Source organism: Octopus bimaculoides, chromosome 30, assembly GCF_046866305.1.
Source record: "Octopus bimaculoides isolate indiv1 chromosome 30, ASM4686630v1, whole genome shotgun sequence".
Taxonomy (NCBI): Eukaryota; Metazoa; Mollusca; class Cephalopoda; order Octopoda; family Octopodidae; genus Octopus; species Octopus bimaculoides.
Window position 1 is genome coordinate 11,288,755 of NC_142957.1, and position 25,000 is coordinate 11,313,754.

General features: G+C 40.4%; 1 protein-coding gene across 2 annotated transcripts in view; it reads left to right on the top strand.

Annotated features, from left to right (window-relative positions):
* Positions 1-25,000, top strand: part of LOC106875774 (sarcalumenin) — a 171,646-nt gene that overhangs the window by 72,763 nt on the left and 73,883 nt on the right. For both annotated transcript variants that reach the window (XM_089345793.1, XM_089345794.1), the window contains one exon: positions 18,212-18,305. In XM_089345793.1, coding sequence (XP_089201919.1) covers positions 18,212-18,305 — 94 coding nt within the window. The remainder of the gene's footprint in view (positions 1-18,211; positions 18,306-25,000) is intronic.

The following is a 25,000-nucleotide window of genomic DNA, read 5'->3' on the forward strand; positions in this document are numbered from 1 at the left end:
ACTACTACTACTACTACTACTACTACCACTACTGCTGCTGCTACTACCACTACTACTTACTACTACTACTACTACTACTACTACTACTACTACTACTACTACTACTACTACTATTGCTACTACTAATACTGTGTAGGAAATTTTTTCTGTGTGTGAATTAGAAAACAACAGACTGTCTCTTTAATGATTAAACGCTGTAGCGGCAGCAGCGGCAGCAGCAGCAGAAGCCATTGTTGTGGTGGTGCTACTGCTACTACTAATACTACTGCTGCCGCTGCCGTTGCTGCAGGGGCTGCTGTTGCGCTTAGCGAAATAGAAAAACACTATACCATCATTATAGTTTGTCATTGTCATCATCATCGTTATTATTATTATCATTATTATTATTATTATTATTATTATTATTATTATAGTTATTGTTATTATTATTATGCAGTTTGTCAATAATTCATGTGTTTATGTGTTTGCTGATACAATGCGTTGCATTAAAAATTAAAAACGTTATAATAGAAGCATTCTTTTCCTGTATTTTTTTCTTTCTTTTTTTTTTTTTTTTTTTTTTTGCTTGTTGGATATTAATGAATGGCTGGCAAATTATTTGTGCCCTCTTGTAGCTAATGAAGGAACCTTCCGTTGTTGTTGTTGTTATTTTACTGTCAGTGTCGTAGCCGTCATCGGTGTAATTTGAGAAATCTTATTAGCCTCAATTTCACAATGGCATTTTTATTATTTTTTTTTTTTTGTATTGTACTGGTGACAAATGAAGGAAACCATTAATATTATTATTATTATTATTATTATTAAACCGGTGAGCTGGCAGAATCGTTTGCACACCGGGGGAAAAATGCTTAGCGGCTTTTTTATCCGTCTTCATGTTCTGAGTTCAAATGCTGCCAGGTCAATGAAATAAGTACCAGTTGAACACTGGGGTCAATGTAATCGACTTACCCCCCCTGCCCCAAATTTTAGGTCTTGTGCCCTAGTAGAAAGGATTATTATTATTATTATTATTATTAAGGTAGTGAGCTGGCAGAATCATTAGCACATCGGACAAAATGCTTAACAGTACATCATCTGCAGCTATGTTCAAATTCCGCCGAGGTCGACTTTGCTTTTATCCTTTTAGGGTTGATAAATTAAACACTGGGGTCACTGCAATCGTAGTAGAAAGGATTATTATTATTATTATTATTATTATTATTATTATTATAAAAGGATTAACGTAACTCTTCACAAGTCTAATCACATCACGCTCTTCATCTTGTCTACTACTCTTTTACTCTTTCACTTGTTTCAGTCATTTGACTGCGGCCATGCTGGAGCACCGCCTTTTAGTCGAGCGAATCGACCCCCCCCCCCCCCCCCCCCAGGACTTATTCTTTGGAAGCCTAGTACTTATTCTATCGGTTCTCTTTTACCGAACCGCTAAGTTACGGGGACGTAAACACACCAGCATCGGTTGTCAAGCGATGTTGCGGGGACAAACACAGACACACAAACATATATACACACACACACACACACACACACATATATATATATATATATATATATATACATATATATACGACAGGCTTCTTTCAGTTTCTGTCTGCCAAATCCACTCACAAGGCTTTGGTTGGCCAGAGACTATAGTAGAAGACACTTGCTCAAGGTGCCATGCAGTGGGAATGAACCCGGAACCATGTGGTTGGTAAGCAAGCTACTTAACCACACAGCTACTCCTGCTCCTACTATTATTATTATTTGACTTGGGTTTGTTCTTATTCCTGGTAGAATTTGTGGGTAGTGGGTTACTCCCTGTAACTGTAGGTATCCACAAGCTTTCAATTGTCTTTCAAGTGCTTAGGACCCTTCTGATAATCTTTCCTGTCCCTAAGAGGCAAACTTTCTGTATAGAAGTTCTACTGAGCATTCTATTCCAATCTCCTTCAACCATTTCTCTATATCTTTACTCACAGTTCCCAATGCACCATTTATTATAGGCACATTATTTACTATTTTGGTTTGGCTCGGGTTTGGTCTAATTCCTGATAGGATTTACGTGGGTAGCTGGTTACTACCCGTAACCTTAGGCATCCACAGGTTTTCAGCAGTCTTTCAAGTGCTTAGCACAAACGTGTATACACATATAAACATACATATGTATAAAGATACATCAATACATATAGCTACAAACAAATACATATATGCATACATCGTGTACCTATATGTGTGTGAGTGTGTTCATACAGGTATTCATTAGATACACACTTGCATATGTACGTGACTAAGAGACAAACTTTCTGTAGGAGCTCTGCCGAGCATTCGAATCCAATCTCCTTCAGCCATTTGTCTATATCTTGGCTTACAGTTCCCAACGCACCAATTATTATAGGCACCACCTTTATTGTTTCCATACTCCAAATTCTTGCAATTTCAAATTTTAAGGATTCTGTCTTGTTTTTGGTTGAATGGCTATGGGGCAGGGATCCACCAGAGTAAAGTAGTAATCAAAGGGAGTTCCTTAGATAAAAAATGGTTGAGAACCATGTTTTATATTGTTCAACCTGAACAAGGGAATGTGTGAAAAGCAAAATAGGAATTTTCAAAGAATTTTCTATAAAACTAGTTCTTAAACATCGAATGGCTGTGAGGGGTCCACCAGAATAAAATAGTAATCAAAGGGAGTCCATAGATAAAGAATGGTTGAGAACCATGTTTTATATTGTTCAACCTACAAGAGGGAATGTGTGAAAAACAAAATAGGAATTTTCAAAGAAGTTTCTATAAAACTAGTTCTTAAACATCGAATGGCTGTGAGGGGGTCCACCAGAACAAAACAGTAATAAAAGGGGTTCATAGATGAAAAAAATAGTTGAGAGCCACTGCTTTAGACAATTCAGATTGTGTCGTACATAAGTTTCCATAGATGATGTGGATGTTTACAAGAATCTCTTGAGGCATGACTTTCTCGAGAAAAATAAAAAAAACACTGTTATTTTTTTTTTTCTTTGAGACTTGGTGGATCATTCAAAATGATTTCCTGTAGTTAGACCACACCTCATTTTCATCTAACCACACATATACAATTATGTGACACCAGTTGCTGTTAATTCTTACTGTTTTTTTTTTTTTTTTCTCCACTTAATGAAATCCTCATTAAACATTTGAATGCCGAAACCGGATATATCTTGCTCAGAATTTTTATTCCTGTTAACTGCGGAAAGCGGGTTTTACCCCATGGCTTTGAAAATAAAAACCCTCTCGTTATGCAGTGAGACGTGTAGACATCCCTAGTTTACACTTTCTACAAAAGACACTTCTTTTACTCGTTTCAGTCATTTGTCTGTGGCCATGCTGGAGCACCACCTTAAAGGGTTTTAGTCAAAGAACTCAACCCCAGGACTTATTCTTTGGAAGCCTAGTACTTATTCTATCAGTCTCTTTTTGCCGAACCGATGGTGGGGGGACAAACACACACACACAAACACACATACATTCATATATATATACACATATATACGACAGGCTTCTTTCAGTTTCCGTCTACCAAATCCACTCACAAGGCTTTGGTCGGCCCGAGGCTATAGTAGAAGACACTTGCCCAAGGTGCCACGCAATGGGACTGAACCCGGAAGCATGTGGTTGGTAAGCAAGCTACTTACCACACAGCCACTCCTGCGCCTATATATATATATATATATATATATATATATATATATATATATATATATATCTGAGGTGGTGAGGCAAGACCTTCGTACATTGGGCCTCACCGAGGCGATGACTACGGACCGAGACCTTTGGAAATGGGCTGTGCGTGAGAAGACCCGGCAAGCCAAGTAAGATCGTTGCCAGTGCCCCTGGACTGGTTCTTGTGCGGGTGGCACATGAGATGCACCATTTTGAGCGTGGCCGTTGCCAGTACCGCCTGACTGGCTCCTGTAGGATTTTCGAGCGAGATCGTTGCCAGTGCCCCTGGACTGGCTTGTGCGGGTGGCACATAAAAGACACCATTTCGAGCGTGGCCGTTTTCGTGCGGGTGACACGTAAAAGCACCCACTACACTCTCTGAGTGGTTGGCGTTAGGAAGGGCATCCAGCTGTAGAAACTCTGCCAAATCAGACTGGAGCCTGGTGTTGCCATCCGGTTTCACCAGTCCTCAGTCAAATCGTCCAACCCATGCTAGCATGGAAAGCGGACGTTAAACGATGATGATGATGATGATGATGATGATATATATATATATACATATATATACGACGGGCTTCTTTCAGTTTCCGTCTACCAAATCTACTCACAAAGCTTTGGTCAGCCCGAGGCTATAGAGTAGAAGACACTTGCCTAACGTATCATATAGTGGGATTGAACCTGGAACCATGGGGTTGGGAAGCAAGCTTCTTACCACACGGCCACACCTGCACCCATTTAGATTTTTCTTAACTTTTTTCCATGTACCTCATCAGATATCTCTCTAAAGACGAAGAATCAAATGGCTTTTAGTGGTGGATGTGAAAACCGTATTTCCTACGGGAGGTAATGAGAAAGTATGACAGAAGCAAAAAGAAATATTAATTGAAGTTTAATTATGCAATCAGTGTTAATCATAGGTTGGTTAGCTCAAAACTAATTTGGGGTCTTAAAAAACAACAACGACAAGGAAGGATATATTAGATCAGTGGTTCCCAAAGTGAGTGGTACTTCCCCCCAGGGAGGTGTTGAAGAAAAGTGGGGGTGATAATGGGGTTTCCAAAGAAGGAGGCAATAGATGTCAAAACAACTAAATGAGTTAATTAGGTTAAGATTTATTTGTGAAATTCTGTTGCTTTGAATTTGGTGCAGAAAATGGTCTATGTTGGGGGTGCGTATGTGTGGCCTGGGTGCCAATGGGGTGGCAGCCCATAAAAGTTTGGGAACCACTGGATGAGATAATGTAGTTCTTGATACACTATGTCTGAATAAAAGTCAGGATGGTCACAGCTGGAACATCTTTGATCAGGACTGATGTACTCTTGCTGTACTCTTTCACCACAACTGTCTCTCACTCTTTCTTCCTGTTTCTGTTGTGCCTGTAATTCAAAGCGGTCAGCCTTGTCACACTGTGTCACGGTGAATATCTCCAAGAACTACATTAAGGGTACACGTGTCTGTGGAGTGCTCAACCACTTGCACGTTAATTTCACGAGCAGGCTGTTCCATTGATCGGATTAACTGGAACCCTCGACGTCGTAAGCGACGGAGTGCCAACCAGACTGTACATATTCTTCTAGCTGTCATTGCTGTCTTCTCTTGCTTGACTTACACGGCAGCTTTCTGTCCTTAAGCTTTTCTGATGTGATGTAATGTGCCTGAGTGAGCTCTTTATACAATTCGTTCGTTCGTTGGCACTCTGTCGCTTACGACGTCGAGGGTTCCAGTTGATCCGATCAACGGAATAGCCTGCTCGTGCAATTAACGTGCAAGTGGCTGAGCACTCCACAGACACGTGTACTCTTAACATAGTTCTCGGGGGATATTCAGCGTGACACAGAGTGTGACAAGGCTGACCCTTTGAATTACAGGCACAACAGAAACAGGAAGAAAGAGTGACAGAAAGTTGTGGTGGAAGAGTACAGCAGGGTTCGCCACCACCATCCCCTGCCGGAGCCTCGTGGAGCTTTTTTTAGGTGCTTTCGCTCAATAAACACTCTCACAACGCCCAGTCTGGGAATTGAAACCGCGATCCTGTGCAAGCAATGTCGGTCCGATGGTGGGAGTGAGCTTATGTGAACACTAGCAGTTGACCATCATCATCATCATCATTTAACGTCCGTTGTCCATACTGGCATGCAATGGACAATGTGACCAGAGCTAGCAAGCCAGGGGGTTGTACCAGACTATAGTCAGATTTGGCTTGGTTTTTACAGCTGGATGCCCTTCCTAATGCCAACCACATTACAGTCTGTACTGTCTGTTATATACACACACACACACACACACACACACACACACACACATATATTTTATAATATGTATTTATTTTCTCCTAGTTAATAAATAACTTGGACAAAATAAATTGGTTAATAGATACCAGGGTAGCAAAGATCACAAAATGACTGTGGTGTAACTCCTGTTTATGAGGTAGAAACTCCCTGTTATTTTGGGTACTTGAGTATATATAAATTTAGTGAATGGAGTAATATGCATATATTAACTGCATACACTAAATTTATATATATATATATATATATATATATATCATCATTGTCGTCATCATATACTGCCAGATTTCTATGCCGGCATGGGTTAGAGGGTTTGGCTGGAAACTGTCTAACTTTTCGGAAGTAGATCGCTAGCCACTAAACCTTTTTCTTTTTTCTCTCCCTGTTTATTTCTGTGTTCCTTTCTGTCGAAGAGTGTCGGCTCGAAACGTAAAAGACTTTCTCACTGACCAAGCATTAAACTAATACATCTGTTTGTTGTTTACACGCCTGTCTTCATCTTTTGTTTTTTTATAAATTCTCACTATACATACATACATACATACATACATACATACATACATATATATATATATATATACACACACAAGCACATGCACATACATACACACACACACACATATATATATAAATATATATATATGATGGGCTTCTTTCAGTTTCTGTCTACAAAATCCACTCACAAGGCTTTGGTAAAACAAGACTCTTAACACACAGCCACACCTGTGCCTATGTATGCATATGTGTGTGTATGCATGCACATTGGGATTGAACCTGGAACCATGTGGTTGGGAAGCAAACTTGTTACCACACAGCCAAGCCTATATACACACACAAACACACGCACAAACACACATGATGGGCTTCTTTCAGTCTCTGCCTACCAGATCTGCTCAAAAGGTTTTGGTCAGCCCAGGGTTATAACCGAAGACACTTGCCCCAGGTGCCACGCAGTGAGACTGAACCTGAAGCTAATCATCCCAGTTATTGTCCTCAAATATTCATACTTTTCTCTTACAACAATAGCGTTACCGAAACTAGGGTTAAATTCCATGCCATTCGACTGGAAACGATCAAAGAGAAGGTTTGAATAAAACTGCGAAGAAACAATGGGATCTTTTTTAAAACGGGGGCCACATTATTCATTAACGAAACACTTTGAAACTTGGAACACTGGTAGAATGTGTCATATAAAACATCTTTTTCTCTTAGTCTTCTTAAAAAAAAAAGAAATCCCTAAGTTATTCCATGTTAAAGTTGTCGTATTTCTGTAATTTCAACCAATCACTGACGTCCATTCAGCCGATATACATTAAGTGCCGACTACATAAACAAACGATTCTGAAACAATTAACCCTAACCCTAACCCTAACCCTAACCCTAAACCTAGGGTTAGGGTTAGGGTTAAAGCAAATTTAAAATGAAAAAAGCAAATAAAACGAAGGTATGGAGATTAAATACGCTTTACATCGCTTAATCAGCCAAAGGAGTAAATGTAAACAACTGAATACTTGTCAGTGATTGGTTGAAATTATCGAAATAAGACAATTTTTTACATGAAATAAATTCGAATACAAAAATATTTTTCTGTTCTATAACACAAAATAGATAAGTATACGAAGTTTGAAAGTCTTTCGGTACCAAAAACACTACGTAAAACATTAATGAAAAATGTGGCCCCCGTTTTAAAATAGATCCAAACAATGACTTTTGGCCTTTGTTTTAAGAATGTGATTAGGTGATTAGGTGACCAAACCTCCCTTTGGTACTTTTCTTCTTCATGATGTTGTCTCAGATTAGGTTTGAGATCATTACTCTTTTACTCTTTTACTTGTTTCAGACATTTGACTGTGGCCATGCTGGAGCACTGCCTTTGCTCGAGCAAATCGACCCCAGGACTTATTCTTTGTAAGCCAAGTACTTATTCTATTGGTCTCTTTTTGCCGAACTGCTAGTTTACAGGGGACGTAAACACACCACCATCGGTTGTCTAGCGATGTTGGGGGGACAAACACAGACACACAAACATACACACACACACATACATATATATATATATATATATATATATATATATATATATATATATATATATATATATATATATATACATATATACGACGGGCTTCTTTCAGTTTTCCGTCTACCAAATCCACTCACAAGGCTTTGGTCGGCCTGAAGCTTATAGTAGAAGACACTTGCCCAAGGTGCCACGCAGTGGGACTGAACCCAGAACCATGTAGTTGGTAAGCAAGATACTTACCACACAGCCACAACTAAAGGCGGTGCTCCAACATGGCCGCAGTCAAATAACTGAAACAAGTAAAAGAGAAAAGAGAAAGAGAAATACAATCATATTTTTTTGTAAATGGAGGAGATTAGGCGTTAACATGGATTGAAATTAGTTTTATTCATGTAGCTATACGATCGTTTCATTCAGAAAGGCAATAGATTTATTTTAAGGATCTGGTTTGTCAGAAAGTATTCATCAGTAGCAAAAATTAAGGAAAGGACAAAAAGAGAAAAGCTAAAAAGATGTTAGAATTCCATAGTTACAGTGTTCGTAAATCATATAAACTTGTATATAGTTTTCTGTACAGTGGAGGCGCAATGGCCCAGTGGTTAGGGCAGCGGACTCGCGGTCATAGGATCGCGGTTTCGATTCGCAACCCGGGCATTGTGAGTGTTTATTGAGCGAAAAACACCTAAAGCTCCACGAGGCTCCGGCAGGGGGATGGTGGCGAACCCCTGCTGTACTCTTTCACCACAACTTTCTCTCACTCTTACTTCCTGTTTCTGTTGTGCCTGTAATTCAAAGGGTCAGCCTTGTCACACTCTTTGTCACGCTGAATATCCCCCGAGAACTACGAGAACTACGTTAAGGGTACACGTGTCTGTGGAGTGCTCAGCCACTTGCACGTTAATTTCATGAGCAGGCTGTTCCGTTGATCGGATCAACTGGGACCCTCGACGTCGTAAGCGACGGAGTGCCAAGTTTTCTGTACATGTTCTCTGACCACCCACTCACTGCATATATAATGTGAATATGTAAACATGTATGTATACTTTTATGTCTAATTCCTTTTCCTTTCTACCTGTGTATATATATATGTGTGTGTGTATGTGTATTTATAATCTATATCTTTGTATCTCACATAACAAATTTATACACCCACCCACATAATGTATGTATAATGTAAAGATGTATATATATATAATTTTAAATGCTTCCTTTTTCTCACTCACATACTATATACCCCCACCCACCCATACAATGTATATATAATCGAACCGATGAGGGAACCATTTGCTGGCCATTCTACCTGCTAGAAATAGTAGCTAAATTCTTTAGGATCACTTCGTGTCATCTGCAAAGAAAGGAGACATATGTTGTTTTATGTATACAATTGAGGCTTGAGAGTCATGGGTAGGATACCTTTGGGAATAGGTTTGTTTCAGTAGGGCAAGCCTAGGGCTTAGCAATAACACCATGTTTATATAACACCAATACATATGTGTGTGTGTGTGTGTGTGTGTTTACATACTCATTTCTATTAATTTTCTCTATTTTATATAAACATACATGCTCTATACAGTTGTCTAAACGGTACATATGTGCGTGTTGAATGTATGTTTAATATATATATATATATATATATATATATATATATATTTATGACTTCATGCTGTAAATTCTTTCTCACTATATATGATTGTGTATGTCTGTATACAGGTGTCTGTGTGTGTATATATATATATATATATATATATATATATATATATATATACACACACACACATATCTATATAAAAAAAAACACCATCATATATACATACAAAACACATGTCGCATATGTGTGTTTGTACACAAAACTGATTGACTGTGTATATATATGTCTGTGTATATATATCGATTTAAAGAGATAATGTGCGTGTATATATATCCATTATGTATTTTTGCTTCTCTATCCATCATTCAACAGCCATTGACTGAATGTGAGAGCCTTTATGTGATCTTAAGATCTAGAAATAGCAGCCAAATTTTCACGTCACACACCCTCCTATCTTTATTAAAGAATGTAGGATTGCATATAATCGAAGCCATTCAAGCATGGAGAGAAGCAGCAGCGTAAAGGGATGATTGGCCTTGGACGCTGTATGTATGAATAAAAGATGGGATGGTCATGATTGGACTATGTTTGATCCAAGGTCTATTGGATCTTCGCATACCTGAAGCGAAATAACAGTACAGTGCATACATGAAGACAGATATATTGCACACCAACACAACACAAGCAGGAGACAAATACGCACACGTATATGAACCCATGCCTACAGACACACACACACATGAAATCACACTCATAAACAAGAGACATGAATAGACATACACGCAAGTATACACACACAGAAACACACGCATAGACATGAATAGATGGACACACACACACACACTAATTCAGACCAGAGGCACCGATACATTAGGCAGAGACGGCCACACACACACACACACACACACACACACACACACACGAGCATAAACACACATATACACACATTCAGTGACATACAGACAGACAATGCTCAGTGTTCTTCCTGCAGATTCTTCTGTAGAGAGGAGAGAGCGGTGGGTGTAAGTGGGGGTGACGAGTGTGTGTGTGTGTGTGTGTTAATGTATTCATTGTATAGAAAAGGACAGTGTGTCTTAATAATGTGGTTATTGTGGAGGGGAAGAGAGAGAGAGAGAGAGTGTGTCTTAATATATGTGTTCTGGAGAGAGAGAGAGAGAGAGAGAGAGAGATAGAGGTAGTCTTTATATATTCATTTGGTAGGTAGGTAGGTAGGTAGATGGAGAGAAAGAGAAAGATTATTATAGTCATGAGAGAGAGAGAGAGAGACGAGCAGATAGATAGATAGATAGATAGATAGATAGAGAGATAGGTGATAGATAGATAGATAGATAGATAGATAGATAGAGCGTGTGTTTATTCATTCTGGAGAGAGAGGGTGTGTGTGTGTGTGTGTATGTGTGTGTGTGTGTGTGTGTGTATTCGTTCTCTTGGGAAGGTAGATAGAATGATATAGAAAGAGAGTGTGTGTCCCAAATTCATTGAATAGATTGAATAGAGAGAGGGGTTGAGAGATAAACATATAGAGACAGACAGTTAGATGGACACACACACAACACACACACACACACACACACACACACACACACACACACACACACACACATATATATATATATACATGTATATACACATATGAGAGAAAGGTGGTGGAGTCTTGATGTATTCAACTATAGATAGATAGAGTGATTGAGAGAGAGAATGTGTCCCAAATTCGTTGAGTAGAGAGATAGAGGGAGTGCAATCTTAATATATTCATTTTGTAGAAAGATGGAGAGGAAGAAAGCCTGTGTGTTTGTGTGTTTGTGTCCTATATTTCTTCTGTGGAGAGAAGTAGTCTTAATATATTATTCATTTTGTCGATAGATTGATGGACGGATAGACAGATTTATATAGATATAGATAGACCGACAGACAGACGATGCTTGACGCTTACTGGGTAAGGATTGAGAGAGAAAGAATCTTATGTTGCTTCTCAAAAGAGAAGGTATTAACGTATCGATTCTATAAAGAAGAGGAATAAGGAGAGAGAGACTAGGTGCCATAATGTATTTATTTTGGAGAAAGAAAGACAAAAACTGAGTGACTGTCGTATTTTTGGGGGGGAGAGATCGAACGAGAATGAATGAGACTGGCTGTATTTATTTTTGGAAGATAGATAGATAGATAGATAAGCAGATAGATAGATAGATAAATGGATAGGTACAAAGGCTGACTACTTTTAAATGTATAATGGAAGGAGAGACGGGCACGACCATCTTAATGTATTCATTCTGTAGAAGCGTGTGTAATGTAATGTTATGTGTTGTGTTAATGTATTCATTCTAATTTTCGTGTCTTCCTCATTGTTTAGCAGTCTTCAATGTCAACCCTACTATACACACACACACACACACACACACGTTTACATATAGATATTTGTGTACACATATTTGCACTGAGTCGTACGTACGTGCGCGCACGCACACATTCACTCACTAGTTCGTATTCATTCATTCTCACATACACGTACACACGGTTGTTCGTTGATTGTTTTTTTTTTTCCTTTCTTTACTCGTGACACACATACACACACACACACATTCTTTCATTCATACACATACACACACTCATGAACACATTCTTTCATTCACACACACACATTCACCTTCTCATTCACACCCAAATTCTTTCGTTCATACACACACACTCTTACATACACTCTCATTCTCACACACACACATCATCTTGTTCACACACACACACACACACACACACACACACACACACACTCTCTCTCTCTCTCTCTCATTCATACTCCCTCGTTCACATAATCTGCCTCGACAAATTCTGTCTGACCCATGCAGGAATGGAAAAATGGACGTTAAATGACGATGACGAGGATAACTGACCCAGGGTTTTATGCACAGGAAGACTTGATTTAAGGGCTAGAGAAAGATAAGGAGTCTTAAGTAAACACACACACACACACACACATATCAAAACGGTTTGATTCAGAATCCTTGGTACTCTGAGTTTTAAGTGTGTGGTTAGCCTTCGGCCATTGGAGTCTGACTCCAATGACCGAAGACTAGCCATTGGAGTCACACTCCAATGGCTGAACATTAGCCTTACACTTGAAACTCAGAGTACCAAAGATTCTGAATCAAACTCTTTTGATCTATACATGTAGCTCCCAATAAATGTGTCGATTGCTCTTCTTTTGTTTGTCCACTCACTTGTGTGTATATGGGGCTGTGTGGTAAGTAGGTTGCTTACCAAGCACATGGTCCCGGGTTCAGTCCCACTACGTGGCATCTTGGGCAAGTGTCTTCTACTATAGCCTCGGGCCGACCAAAGCCTTGTGAGTGGATTTGGTAGACAGAAACTGAAAGAAGCCTGTCGTATATATGTATATATATATATATGTATGTGTGTATGTGTTTGTATGTCTGTGTTTGTCCCCCCAACATCGCTTGACATCCGATGCTGGTGTGTTTATGTCCCCGTAACTTAGCGGTTCGGCAAAAGAGACCGATAGAATAAGTACTAGGCTTACAAAGAATAAGTCCTGGGGTCGATTTGCTCGACTAAAGGCGGTGCTCCAGCATGGCCACAGTCAAAAGACTGAAACAAGTAAAAGAGTAAAAGAGTATATATACACTCACACACACATATATGTGTGTGATGGGCTTGCCCCACAAGGCATTAGTCGACTCGTGGCTACAGCAGAAGACAATTGCTAAGAATTAGTCAGAGCAACTGGAACCCTCGTTGCTGTAATCAACAGAGTGCTAGTTTTTTGTAAAAATGCCTGGCTTAGTGGTTAGGGGTGTTCACCGCACAATCATGAGGCTGTGGGTTCGATTCTCACTGGGAAGTTGTGTCTTTGAGCAAGGACTTTATTTTATGTTGCTCCGGTCCACTCAGTTGGCGAAAATGAGTTGTACCTGTAATTCAAAAGGGGTCAGCTGTGTCACATTCTGTATCACGCCGAACCTCCCTGAGAACTACGTTAAGGGTACATGTGTATCATGTACTCTTATCCAAGGGAAAGGCAAAGGGGCTGATACAGATTGGTACCAGTGATGTTGCAACTCATTTCTACAGCTGAGTGAACTGGAGCAACGTGAAACAAAGTGTCTTGCTCAAGAACACAACAGACAGCCCAGTATGGGAATCGAACACACCACCTCATGATTGTGAGCCCAATGCTCTAACCACTGAGCCAAGCGACTTCAGATAGACAGGAAGAGATTGATAGATAGATGGTTAGATAGATAAATAGATAGATGGTTTGATAGATAGATAGATAGATAGATAGATAGATAGATAGATGGTTAGATAAATAGATAGATAGATAGACAGAGATAGATAGATAGGGTGAGAGATAATGGTGGTATTTGAAATACATGTGGTTGATGATGGGAACATCTAAAATGAATTCTTTGGAGGAAGTCAGGTCTGCGTTTCAAGATGAGACTTTCCCATGGCCATCTCTAGCTCAGATCTCTTTATACATATTTATAGTTTTTTGTTTCTTTTCTCAGAACTTCTGAGATGACATAAAATTGGGAGTTTCTCATGCAATAAAAAAAATCCACCCCCACCTCCCTGTTGATGGTGGTGATGGTGATGGTCGACGCAGGTTTATCTCTGGTCGATTTGAATGTGTTTCTGTTTTGCTTCACTAACTCCTTTGATGAAATACAACGTGTTTATTTCAAATTAAATTTTGAAACTATTGAAGAATTTAGCGAAATCATTTTGTCAGATCGTTGCCAGCGCCCCTGGACTGGCTCTTGTGCGGGCGGCACATAAAATACACCATCTTGATCGTGGCCGTTGCCAGTACCGCCTGACTGGCCTTCGTGCGGGTGACACGTAAAAGCACCCACTACACTCTCTGAGTGGTTGGCGTTAGGAAGGGCATCCAGCTGTAGAAACTCTGCCAAATCAGATTGGAGCCTGGTGTTGCCATCCGGTTTCACCAGTCCTCAGTCAAATCGTCCAACCCATGTTAGCATGGAAAGCGGACGTTAAACAATGATGATGATGATGATGATGAACATAAATTAACATGAAATTTTGATGGAAGAAGGTTTGAATTTAGACCATTTTAAAACATGAAGTTTGTATTACAGAACTTAGGGCCAACCTTGGGTAGGTTTATATGAAAGGAATCAAAGAAACTGGCAACCAACTTAGTCAAACCAGACCCAGCCACATCCACTAAAAGTGTATATAAACAGGACCCAGGGAATACGACAGGCTTCTTTCAGTTTCCATCTACCAAATCCAGTCACAAGTCTTTGGTTGGCCTGAGGCGACAGTAGAAGACACTTGCCCAGGGTGTCACGCAGTGGGACTGAACCCGGTTGGGAAAGCAAGCTTCTTACTACACAGCCACTCCTGCGCCTATCGTTTACTGGTTTCAGTCATTAGACTGTGGCCATGCTGGAGCACTGCCGTGAAGAACTTTTAGTTGAGTGAATCGGCCCCTGTACTTTTCATTTTTAAAAGCTGGTACTTATTCTCTCCCTCTCTTTTACCGAACCACCATATTTCAGGAACATAAACACACCAACACCAGTCATCACGGTCTTGGGGGACACACACACACACACACACATATATACATACAGGGTGGCCCAAAAGTAGGTTTACAGTTATCATGTAGGCACTTTAAATTTCTATCTTACAATTAATTTAATTAGCATAGAATAATGGTTTCATATATTTTTATAATTAAGATCTCAACTGTTATATATATAAATGCAAAAGAGATAGTTGAATAACTGTAAATCTACTTTGGGGCCACCCTGTATATATATATATATATATATATATATATATATAATCATAAATATATAGGGATTGACAGTAACCTGCTTCTCCAACATCCTGAGAATTCAGAAATAGCAGTCAAAGAACTACTGATTTCAAAACTACAAATTATTACTCCAGATTGATAGCGATATTTTTGATACACACAGAACAAAAAACAGTAGAGAAGAGTAAAAAAACACTTGCCTTTAGTTAATTTAGTACGATCGTTTCACAGTTAAGAGTAAAGAATACTCTATTCTGATCTTCAGCTAAATATTCTAATAAATTTGTTAAATTTATTACTAATTGACGATTCCCTGCCCTGCATATCTATCTATATATATATATATATATATATATATATATATATATATACGATGGGCTTCTTTCAGTTTCTGTCTGTCAAATCCACTCACATGGCGTTGGTCAGTGTGAGGCTATGGTATGAGACACCTGCCCAAGATGCAGTGCTTGCATGCGGTGGGACTGAACCTGAAACCGTGTGGTTGGGAAGGAAGCTTCCTACCTGCACAGCCACTCCCTATCTACATGTTAGCTCTCTTTCCCTCTTGTGTATATGTGTGTGTGTGTGTGTGTGTGTGTGTATGTGTGTATTAGCAGATGTCTGCTCAAGTGAATGTCTACCAATGGTGGTATTTGGTAAAATGCCACAAAAAAAACAAACAGAAACAGGTTGACAGACTTTGGAATGTGGACACCTGCTGCTGCTGCTATGGGTGAAGACACACAGACAGACAGACTGGAAATATGTGAACATACCTGTCCATCCTAGTTCTATCATACCAGCCCTACCTGAATAAGTCCTTCCTCCTCTTCTTCTTCTCCTCCTTCCTATGTCCTCCTCTATAGTTTGTTGTATATATTTCGGTCAATGGTCTCTCCGAGCAGCTATGGCCGAGCCTGCATAGAACTGAGCTGACCCAAGCCCATGCAAGAAAGCCTCCACACAGCTCTGTTACTAAATCTGGTTGAAATAGCAGCCAAATCTCCCTCCTTCAAATCACAGCCTACAGTAGTCTTAGCAAAAAAAAAAGGAAGACGGGAATGTCACATTAGGTAATGTAGACCTAGATTCGCTGTTTCTAAATAAGGCAGGATGGTCACTGTTGGAATGTGGCTAAACAACAGCTTTAAGGAAAGGCACATTAGAGGATGTAGTCCTAGATGCACTATGCCTGAATAAAAGACAGGATGGTCACGGCTAGAACATCTTCGATCATAGGTCTGCTGGATCAGGACTGACCTGGGGCTAAACAACAACGAAGAAGGACACATTTGATAATGTAGTCCATGATGGACTGTGTCTCAAAAAAAAGGACGGTCACAACTGGACATCTTTGATCATTGGTCTATTGGATCAGGAGTGACCTGTGGTTAAACAACAACAACAAGGAAGGACACATTAGATAATGTAGTCCTAGATACACTATGCCTGAATAAAAGACAGGATGGTCACAGCTGGAACATTTTTAATCAAGTTCTGTTGGATGAGAACTGATCTGGCGCTAAAGAACAAAGGACACATTAGATTATGTAGTCCTAGATACACTATGCCTGAATAAAAGACATGATGATCTCTGCTGGAACATCCCTTTTTCAGTTACATACCCTAGTACTCAACTAGTACTTATTTCATCGACCCCCGAAAGGATGAAAGACCAAGTCTACCTCGGCGGCATTCGAACTTAGAACATAGAGCCCAAAGAAAGGCTACTAAACACTATGTCCGGTGTAGCACCATTTCTGCTAGCCTGCCGCCTTAACTTTCTATTATAGGCACAATGCCTGAAATTTTGTGGGACGCGTGATTTGATTACAGCTGGTATTTCTTTCATTTTGTTACCATATTTCTGTTGAGATGTTCTGTGTTTCTTTCAATTAATTTTAAATTTAACAAAGAATTTAGTAAAATAACTTAGTTATCATTAAGCTGGTGTTAGGAACATAAATTGTGACTAAGGTTTGGTGGAAGATTTTAATTCAAAACTTATGAAAACAAGACATTTGTACTACAGAGAGCCAGAGGTGGTTTCAACCAGGTTGGCATCAAAAGGGTTAAGAATTGTTTCTCTATTATATATTTTAACCCTTTTGTTACCGTATTTCTGTTGAGATGTTCTGTGTTTCTTTCAATTAATTTTAAATTTAACAAAGAATTTAGTAAAATAACTTAGTTATCATTAAGCTGGTGTTAGGAACATAAATTGTGACTAAGGTTGGGTGGAAGATTTTAATTCAAAACTTATGAAAACAAGACATTTGTACTACAGAGAGCCAGAGGTGGTTTCAACCAGGTTGGTATCAAAAGGGTTAAGAATTGTTTCTCTATTATATATTTTAACCCTTTCGTTACCGTATTTCTGTTGAGATGTTCTGTGTTTCTTTCAATTAATTTTAAATATAACAAAGAATTTAGTAAAATAACTTAGTTATCATTAAGCTAGTGTTAAGAACATAAATTGTGACTAAAGTTTGATGGAAGATTTTAATTCAGAACTTACGAAAACAAAACATTTGTAGTAGAGAACCAGAGGCGGTTTCAGCCCGGTTGGTAACGAAAGGGTTAATAATACAGTTTCTAATATAGGCTCAAAGCCAAAAAAATCTATTCTTAGTCTAGCAGCTGTTCTCGCAGAGTAACCTCCTCCATTGCTGACTTAGTTTCTTAGCTAACGATTGATTACATCAACCCCAGCACTTAATTACAGTTTTTTCAGTATAAAAAAATAAATGTACCTCCTATCAGTATACTGGTTGTTTAATTGTCCTTCTTCTCTCACCTGTCCACAGGTATGTCGAGGAACATATCCAACGAACTGGAGTTGCTATTGAAACTCAGGGATTTGTATTTGTAACGAGTGGACGCAAACGAGAAACTCTCACTGTAAGTACATTCGTTTCGTTTACCCTTTTTTATCCGGATTTTCAGAAATTTAAAATTCTTAAACCTGTTTCTACAGCTGGATGCCCTTCCTAACACCAACCACTGAGAGAGTGTAGTGGGTGCTTTTGCGTACCACCGGCACAAGGGTCAGTCTGGCGGTACTGGCAACGGCCACGCTCAAAAAGGTGGTTTTTATGTGCCACCTGCACGGGAGCCAGTCCAGCGGCACTGGCAACGACCTCGCTCGAATGATTTTCTAACGTGCCACAAAATTCCTATTTTGTTTTTCACACATTCCCTTGTGTAGGCTGAACTATGTAAAACATGGTTCTCAACCATTATTTAGCATCTGTTTTCCATGCTGGCATGGGTTTGACAGCTTGACTGAAACTAGTAAGCAGGAGAGCTGCACCAGGTTCCATTCTGATTTGGTTTGGTTTCTATGGCTGGATGCCCTTCGTAATGCCAACCACTCCAAGAGTGTAATGAGTGCTTTTTACATGCCACCTGCATGGGTGCCAATTATGTGACACTGGCGTCGGCCATCGCTATGATTTCACTTAGCTTGACAGGTTTTCTTAAGCATGGCACATCGCCAAATGTCTCGGTCACTTGTCATTGCTTCTTTCAGTTTCCCTCTACCAAATCCACTCACAAGGCTTCGGTCGGCCCAAAGCTATAGTAGAAGACACTTGCCCAAGGTGCCACACAGTGGGAATGAACCCAGAACCATGCAGTTGGGAAGCAAACATCTTACCACACAGCTTCTATATACAGGATGGTCTGAAATTTTAATAAAATTGTTGTAATTACAATTATTCATTTATAGCATGTAAGGTACCCACTACACTCTCGGAGTGGTTGGCGTTAGGAAGGGCATCCAGCTGTAGAAACTCTGCCAGATCAGATTGGAGCCTGGTGTAGCCATCTGGTTTTCACCAGTCCTCAGTCAAATCGTCCAACCAATGCTAGCATGGAAAGCGGACGTCAAACGACGACGATGATGATGATGATGATGAAGATGTGATATTTGTGGAGGCGCGTGGCTTAGTGGTTAAAGTGTCAGCATCATGATCATAAGATTGGGGCACCTCCTTGTGACCCCCCGGGGCTTATCTTTTAGCCTGATAACTAATTCTATTGATCACTTTTTGCTGAATCACTAAGTTAAAGGCATGTCAATAAACCAACACCGGTTGTCAAGTGGTGGTGAGTGACAAACACAGGCGCACACAAATACATACACAAAAATCAACACCAACACACACACACACATTCTCATACACAGACACACATGTTGGGTGTTTTTCAATTTCCATCTACCAAACTCCCTCACAAGGCTTTGGTCAGCCCTGGGGCTATAATAGAAGACACTTTCCCAATGTGCTATGCACTGAAACTGAACCCAAGATGACATGGTTTGGAAGTAACTTTCTTACCACACAGCCATGGCTGCACTTTTCCTTCAAATTAACAAAAAAAAAAAGTGGGGATTTTCAAGGGGTGGGGGTTACTTGTCTTTGTTACTGCTCTGCCTAGCTTTGTCTTTTATTACTATAGGTGTGACTCTACGGTTAAGAAATTCAGTTTGCCATCAAATGGTCCAGTGTTCAATCCCACTGTGCAGTTAGTAGCTAGTAGCATGTTGGGTAGGTTGCTTTTGCAGTAATCATTCCAGCCCTCTACATTCTGGGTTCAAATCCCATTAGGATCAACTTTTTCTTTTTGTCCATACGTGTCACATGACCAAACCAATGCAGTCTTCTCTCTTGCACACCACATCTGATGCTTCTTACACCCAATTCTTATGTGTCGCTGGCACGGGTGCCTTTTATGTGTCACCGGCACTGTCCACGACTACGATTTCACTTGCCTTAATGAGTTTCCTCAAGCACTGCATATTGCCAAAGGTTTTGATCACTTGTCGTCTCCTCCGTGAGTCCCAACATTCAAAGATCATGTTCAAACACCTCGTCCCAGGTCTTCTTGGGTCTACCTCTTCGACAGGTTCCCTCCACAGTTAGAGATCAGCACTTCTTTGCTCAGCTGTCCTCGTCCATATGCATCACATGGCCATACCAGCACAGTCGTCTCTCTTGCACACCACATCTGGTACCCCATATACCCAGTTTTCTTCTTAAACCATCCAACGAAGCATTCTAGCTTAATTTCTTGCAAGCCTACGCATGTCCTTAGCAGTCACAGCCCTTGTTTCACTGCTGTGTAGCATAGCTGTTCGCAGACATCATACAATCTGCCTTTTGCTCTGAGGAAGAGGCCCTTTGTTACCAACAAAGGCAGAAGCTCTTTGAACTTTGCCCAGTCTGTTCTTATTCCAGCATCTATGCTTTCAGAGCCTCCACCTTCTCTGCTGATTTGGTCACCTTGGTTACGGAAGCTATCTACTACTTTTAAATATCCCCACTGGGCATTTGACGAAGTCTATTCTTTGTACGTTCCTAGGGTTTATTGTTCCTGCTCATCTGCCACATGCAAATGTGTGTGTGTGTGTGTGTGTGTGTGTGTGTTTATGTTATTATGAACTTATTGTATATAAGTGTTCAGTTGCACTACAATTTATCAGAAAAAGTAGTCGAAAGAGCTTGAACAGAACATAGAATATGGCACAGGAAGTGAACAGTGAATGAGTCTCCTTTAAAAAATGGAAAGGCTTGGGAGACATCTGTCTGTGTGTCCATCCCCACCCCAACATTGCTTGACAACTGATGGGGTAGCATCAGTCAAAAGCTAAAATGATTGCAAAGTGCATTGTAGCTAGTGATGTATAACAACATCTGATAGACTGGTTGATCACATGATATACCAAACTATTTGCCTATATTCACATGTGCAGTGGTGTATATTAGATGTGTGTATGCTCTATGTACACTGTGTAATTCAGAAGCTGGGCCTTGCTGAGGAAACGAGAAGGGCCCGAGTGTTCTTGGTGATTTGCTGTACTTGAGGAGACATGTCCAGCTAAGGAAAATCACTGTCATCCATCCACACAGACTTGTCCAGTGCCACTTAAAATGCACTCGTGCCATTGCTGCGTAAATGCACTCATGCCAGTGGCACATAGAAAGCACCCATGACACTCTTGGGGTGGTTGGCATTAGGAAGGGCACCCAGCCATAGAAACCATGTCACAATAGACAGATGGAGTCTGGTCAGCTTCTGTCAAACTGTCCAGCGCTTGCCAGCATGGAAAATGGATATTGAATGATGATGCTATATACTACATTAGTTGTATGTATTTAGAAAGATGTACAGTATTAAATGAGGCGTTTAATAACAGAGTGTTGTAAGCGCCACCCCAGCCATTTTCAAGGTTAGCATATCATTTTCTTTGTCTCGATGTCTTGAATCCGAAAAAGTTGGAAGAACCGGTGAGGCTTACAATAAGGTTGAAAATCTGGCTGAAAGAATTGTACCGCGAAGCTATTGACATGGCGCTTGTTCACCCAAACTTGGACCAGAGAGTTTAGTGACACACCATCATAGGCACACCCCCTCAATCAATAACTTGGGTGTGGTCCCTGTATTGTTTTTCAAGGTGTTATGGCTCATTTTCTAATAACGATAATGGCCTATTGTCTTACTATCTTCTCTTGCTTACCTCTTAAAGATACTTGCCTTGGTATATTAAAACACAAACAATACCTTTCATGGTGTCTCTATGTTTTTTCTAGGTATAATGGCTAAAATATGCAATATGTTATGCCATTTCGTAGTATTGGTATATTCTACAAAAATGAAAAAAGATGCAGTCATTGTTTCATCTTTCAGATGCATTCATAAATAAATAATTCTAATGATTAGAGGAGGTCATTTTAAGACCAAAACCAGCTTCTTAACTTCATTTCTTGCCGAGATATTGCATTCTGAAAGTTGCGAAACTTTGACTGTGATGCTTACGACGGTCTGTTATTACTGAGTGGTGTTTCGTTGATATGTTTATGCTGAGTTCGAATTCTGTCAAAGTCACCTTTACCTCTCATCATTTCGGGGGTCAATAAAATAGGCACTAGCTGAGCTCAGGGGTCCTTGTAATCAACTAGCTTCCTCCCACCAAATCTCAGGCTTTGTGCTTACAACGGAAATGATTATATACACTATGTTGTTGTTGGCACTCCGTCGCTTACGATGTCGAGGGTTCCAGTTGATCCGATCAACAGAACAGCCTGCTCGTGAAATTAACGTGCAAGTGGCTGAGCACTCCACAGACACGTGTACTCTTAACATAGTTCTCGGGGAGATTCAGCGTGACAAGGCTGACCCTTTGAATTACAGGCACAACAGAAACAGGAAGAAAGAATGAGAGAAAGTTGTGGGGTGGAAGAGTACAGCAGGGTTCGCCACCATCGCCTGCCGGAGCCTCGTGGAGCTTTAGGTGTTTTCGCTCAATAAACACTCACAACGCCCGGTCTGGGAATCGAAACCACGATCCTACGACCGCGAGTCCGCTGCCCTAACCACTGGGCCATTGCACCTCCACGGTCTGTCAGTAATCATCATCATCATCATTATCGTTTAACGTCCGCTATCCATGCTAGCATGGGTTGGACGATTTGACTGAGGACTGGTGAAACCGGATGGCAACACCAGGCTCCAATCTAATTTGGCAGAGTTTCTACAGCTGGATGCCCTTCCTAAACGCCAACCACTCAGAGAGTGTAGTGGGTGATTTTACATGCCATCGGCATGAAGGCCAGTCAGGCGGTACTGGCAACGGCTACGCTCAAAATGGTGTATTTTATGTGCCAAAAATGAAGAGTTGTTGCTAAGTGACTGCTAATCCGAGCAAGCTCTCTGTTAATCCAGTGTTTTCAGATTAGAAAAGGACTCCAGGTAACTGCAAGGCTTACATGCAGCTCTTTACTAATCCAAAAACGTTTTGTTCGCCTGGTTTATTTGTATTAACAAAGAGCTTACGAAGTATTTTGCTCAGATTGTCAATCCTTTATCAATAACTTTACCGAGTGTAATATTAACGACAATCCTAACGAATACAGAGATTAGTATGACTTTTCTTTAATTCTTTAACTTGTTTCAGTCATTTGACTGTGGCCATGCTGGAGCACCGCCTTTAGTCGAACAAATCGACCCTGGGACTTATTCTATCGGTCTCTTTTTGCCGAGCCGCTAAGTTACGGGGATCTAAACACACCAGCATCGGTTGTCAAGCGAAGTTGGGGGGACAAACACAGATACACAACATATACACACATACATATATATATATATATACATATATACGACGGGCTTCTTTCAGTTTCCGTCTACCAAATCCACTCACAAGGCTTTGGCCGGTCCGAGGCTATAGTAGAAGACACTTGCCCAAGGTGCCACGCAGTGGGACTGAACCCGGAACCATGTGGTTGGTAAGCAAGCTACTTACCACACAGCCACTCCTGCACCTATGTTTTTTTTTTATTTCTTCACTTAATTATACAACATATTTGACGAAATATGCAGGTGCATTAATCTCCATTTTCATTGTGATTATTTGCGGGATAGATCATCATCCTCATCATCATCGTCTTCCATGCTGGCATGGGTTGGATGGTTCGACTGGGGTCTGACAAGCCAGGAGGCTGCACCAGGCTCCAATCTGACCTGGCAGTGTTTCTACAGCTGGATGCCCTTCCTAACGCCAACCGCTCTGAGAGTGTAGTGGGTGATCGCCATATGCTTTAAGCTTATATAAAAATACCATTATTATTATTTACAACTACTTATACGCTCACACGGACCCCGACCTTCTGACTGATCTTGGAGATACCAATTCCTGGATATACCAGTTCCGGTTTGGAGATACCAGTTCTTGGATATACCAGTTCCTGTTTGGGGATACCAATTCCTGGATATACCAGTTCCTGTTCATATGGATTACGCCACTCTAGCGCCGCTGGACTGGCTCCCGTGCAGGTGGTACGTAAAAAATGCCTTTCTGAGTGTGGCCGTGGCCAGTACCGTGTGACTGGCCCTTGTGCCAGTGGCACGTAAAAGCACCCACTACACTCTCTGAGTGGTTGGCGTTAGGAAGGGCATCCAGCTGTAGAAACTCTGCCAAATCAAATTGGAGCCTGGTGCAGCCATCCGGTTTCACCAGTCCTCAGTCAAATCGTCCAACCCATGCTAGCATGGAAAGCGGACGTTAGACAATGATGATGATGATGATATATATATCTATATATATCTATATATACCTATTGTTTTAAGGGAATTTCATTCCTCAAAAATACTAGGTATTGAACCAGTATTTCCTTGGATGAAACTATCCCTTCATGGGGTTAAAATATCCTCTAATTAAATATACTTTTCTTGCTGGATTGCATGTTAGTTTCTCTTTTTTTCCCCATCTATGATTTTATGTTTGGTCATCTATATAACTGCAGGTATTTCCTCCATCTGGCTGCTTTTCTTTCTGCAAAACAAGAAGTTACATTGCGGAACAGTCATTTTAACGGGTTGTATTTATTTATTTATTTATCACCCGACAAGATACATCTGCACCACCGGATGCTCCTGAACCAGTTGTTGAGTGTCCCACCCATGAGGAAGCGATGCTAGATGTGTCGAAACAATTGTAGTGATTAATAATGAATTCTTGTATATTTTATCTTCCATCTTTCATTTGCTATCGTGATGGCACCTTTGCCCAGCATCGCCTTCCTGGCACGTGTAAAGAC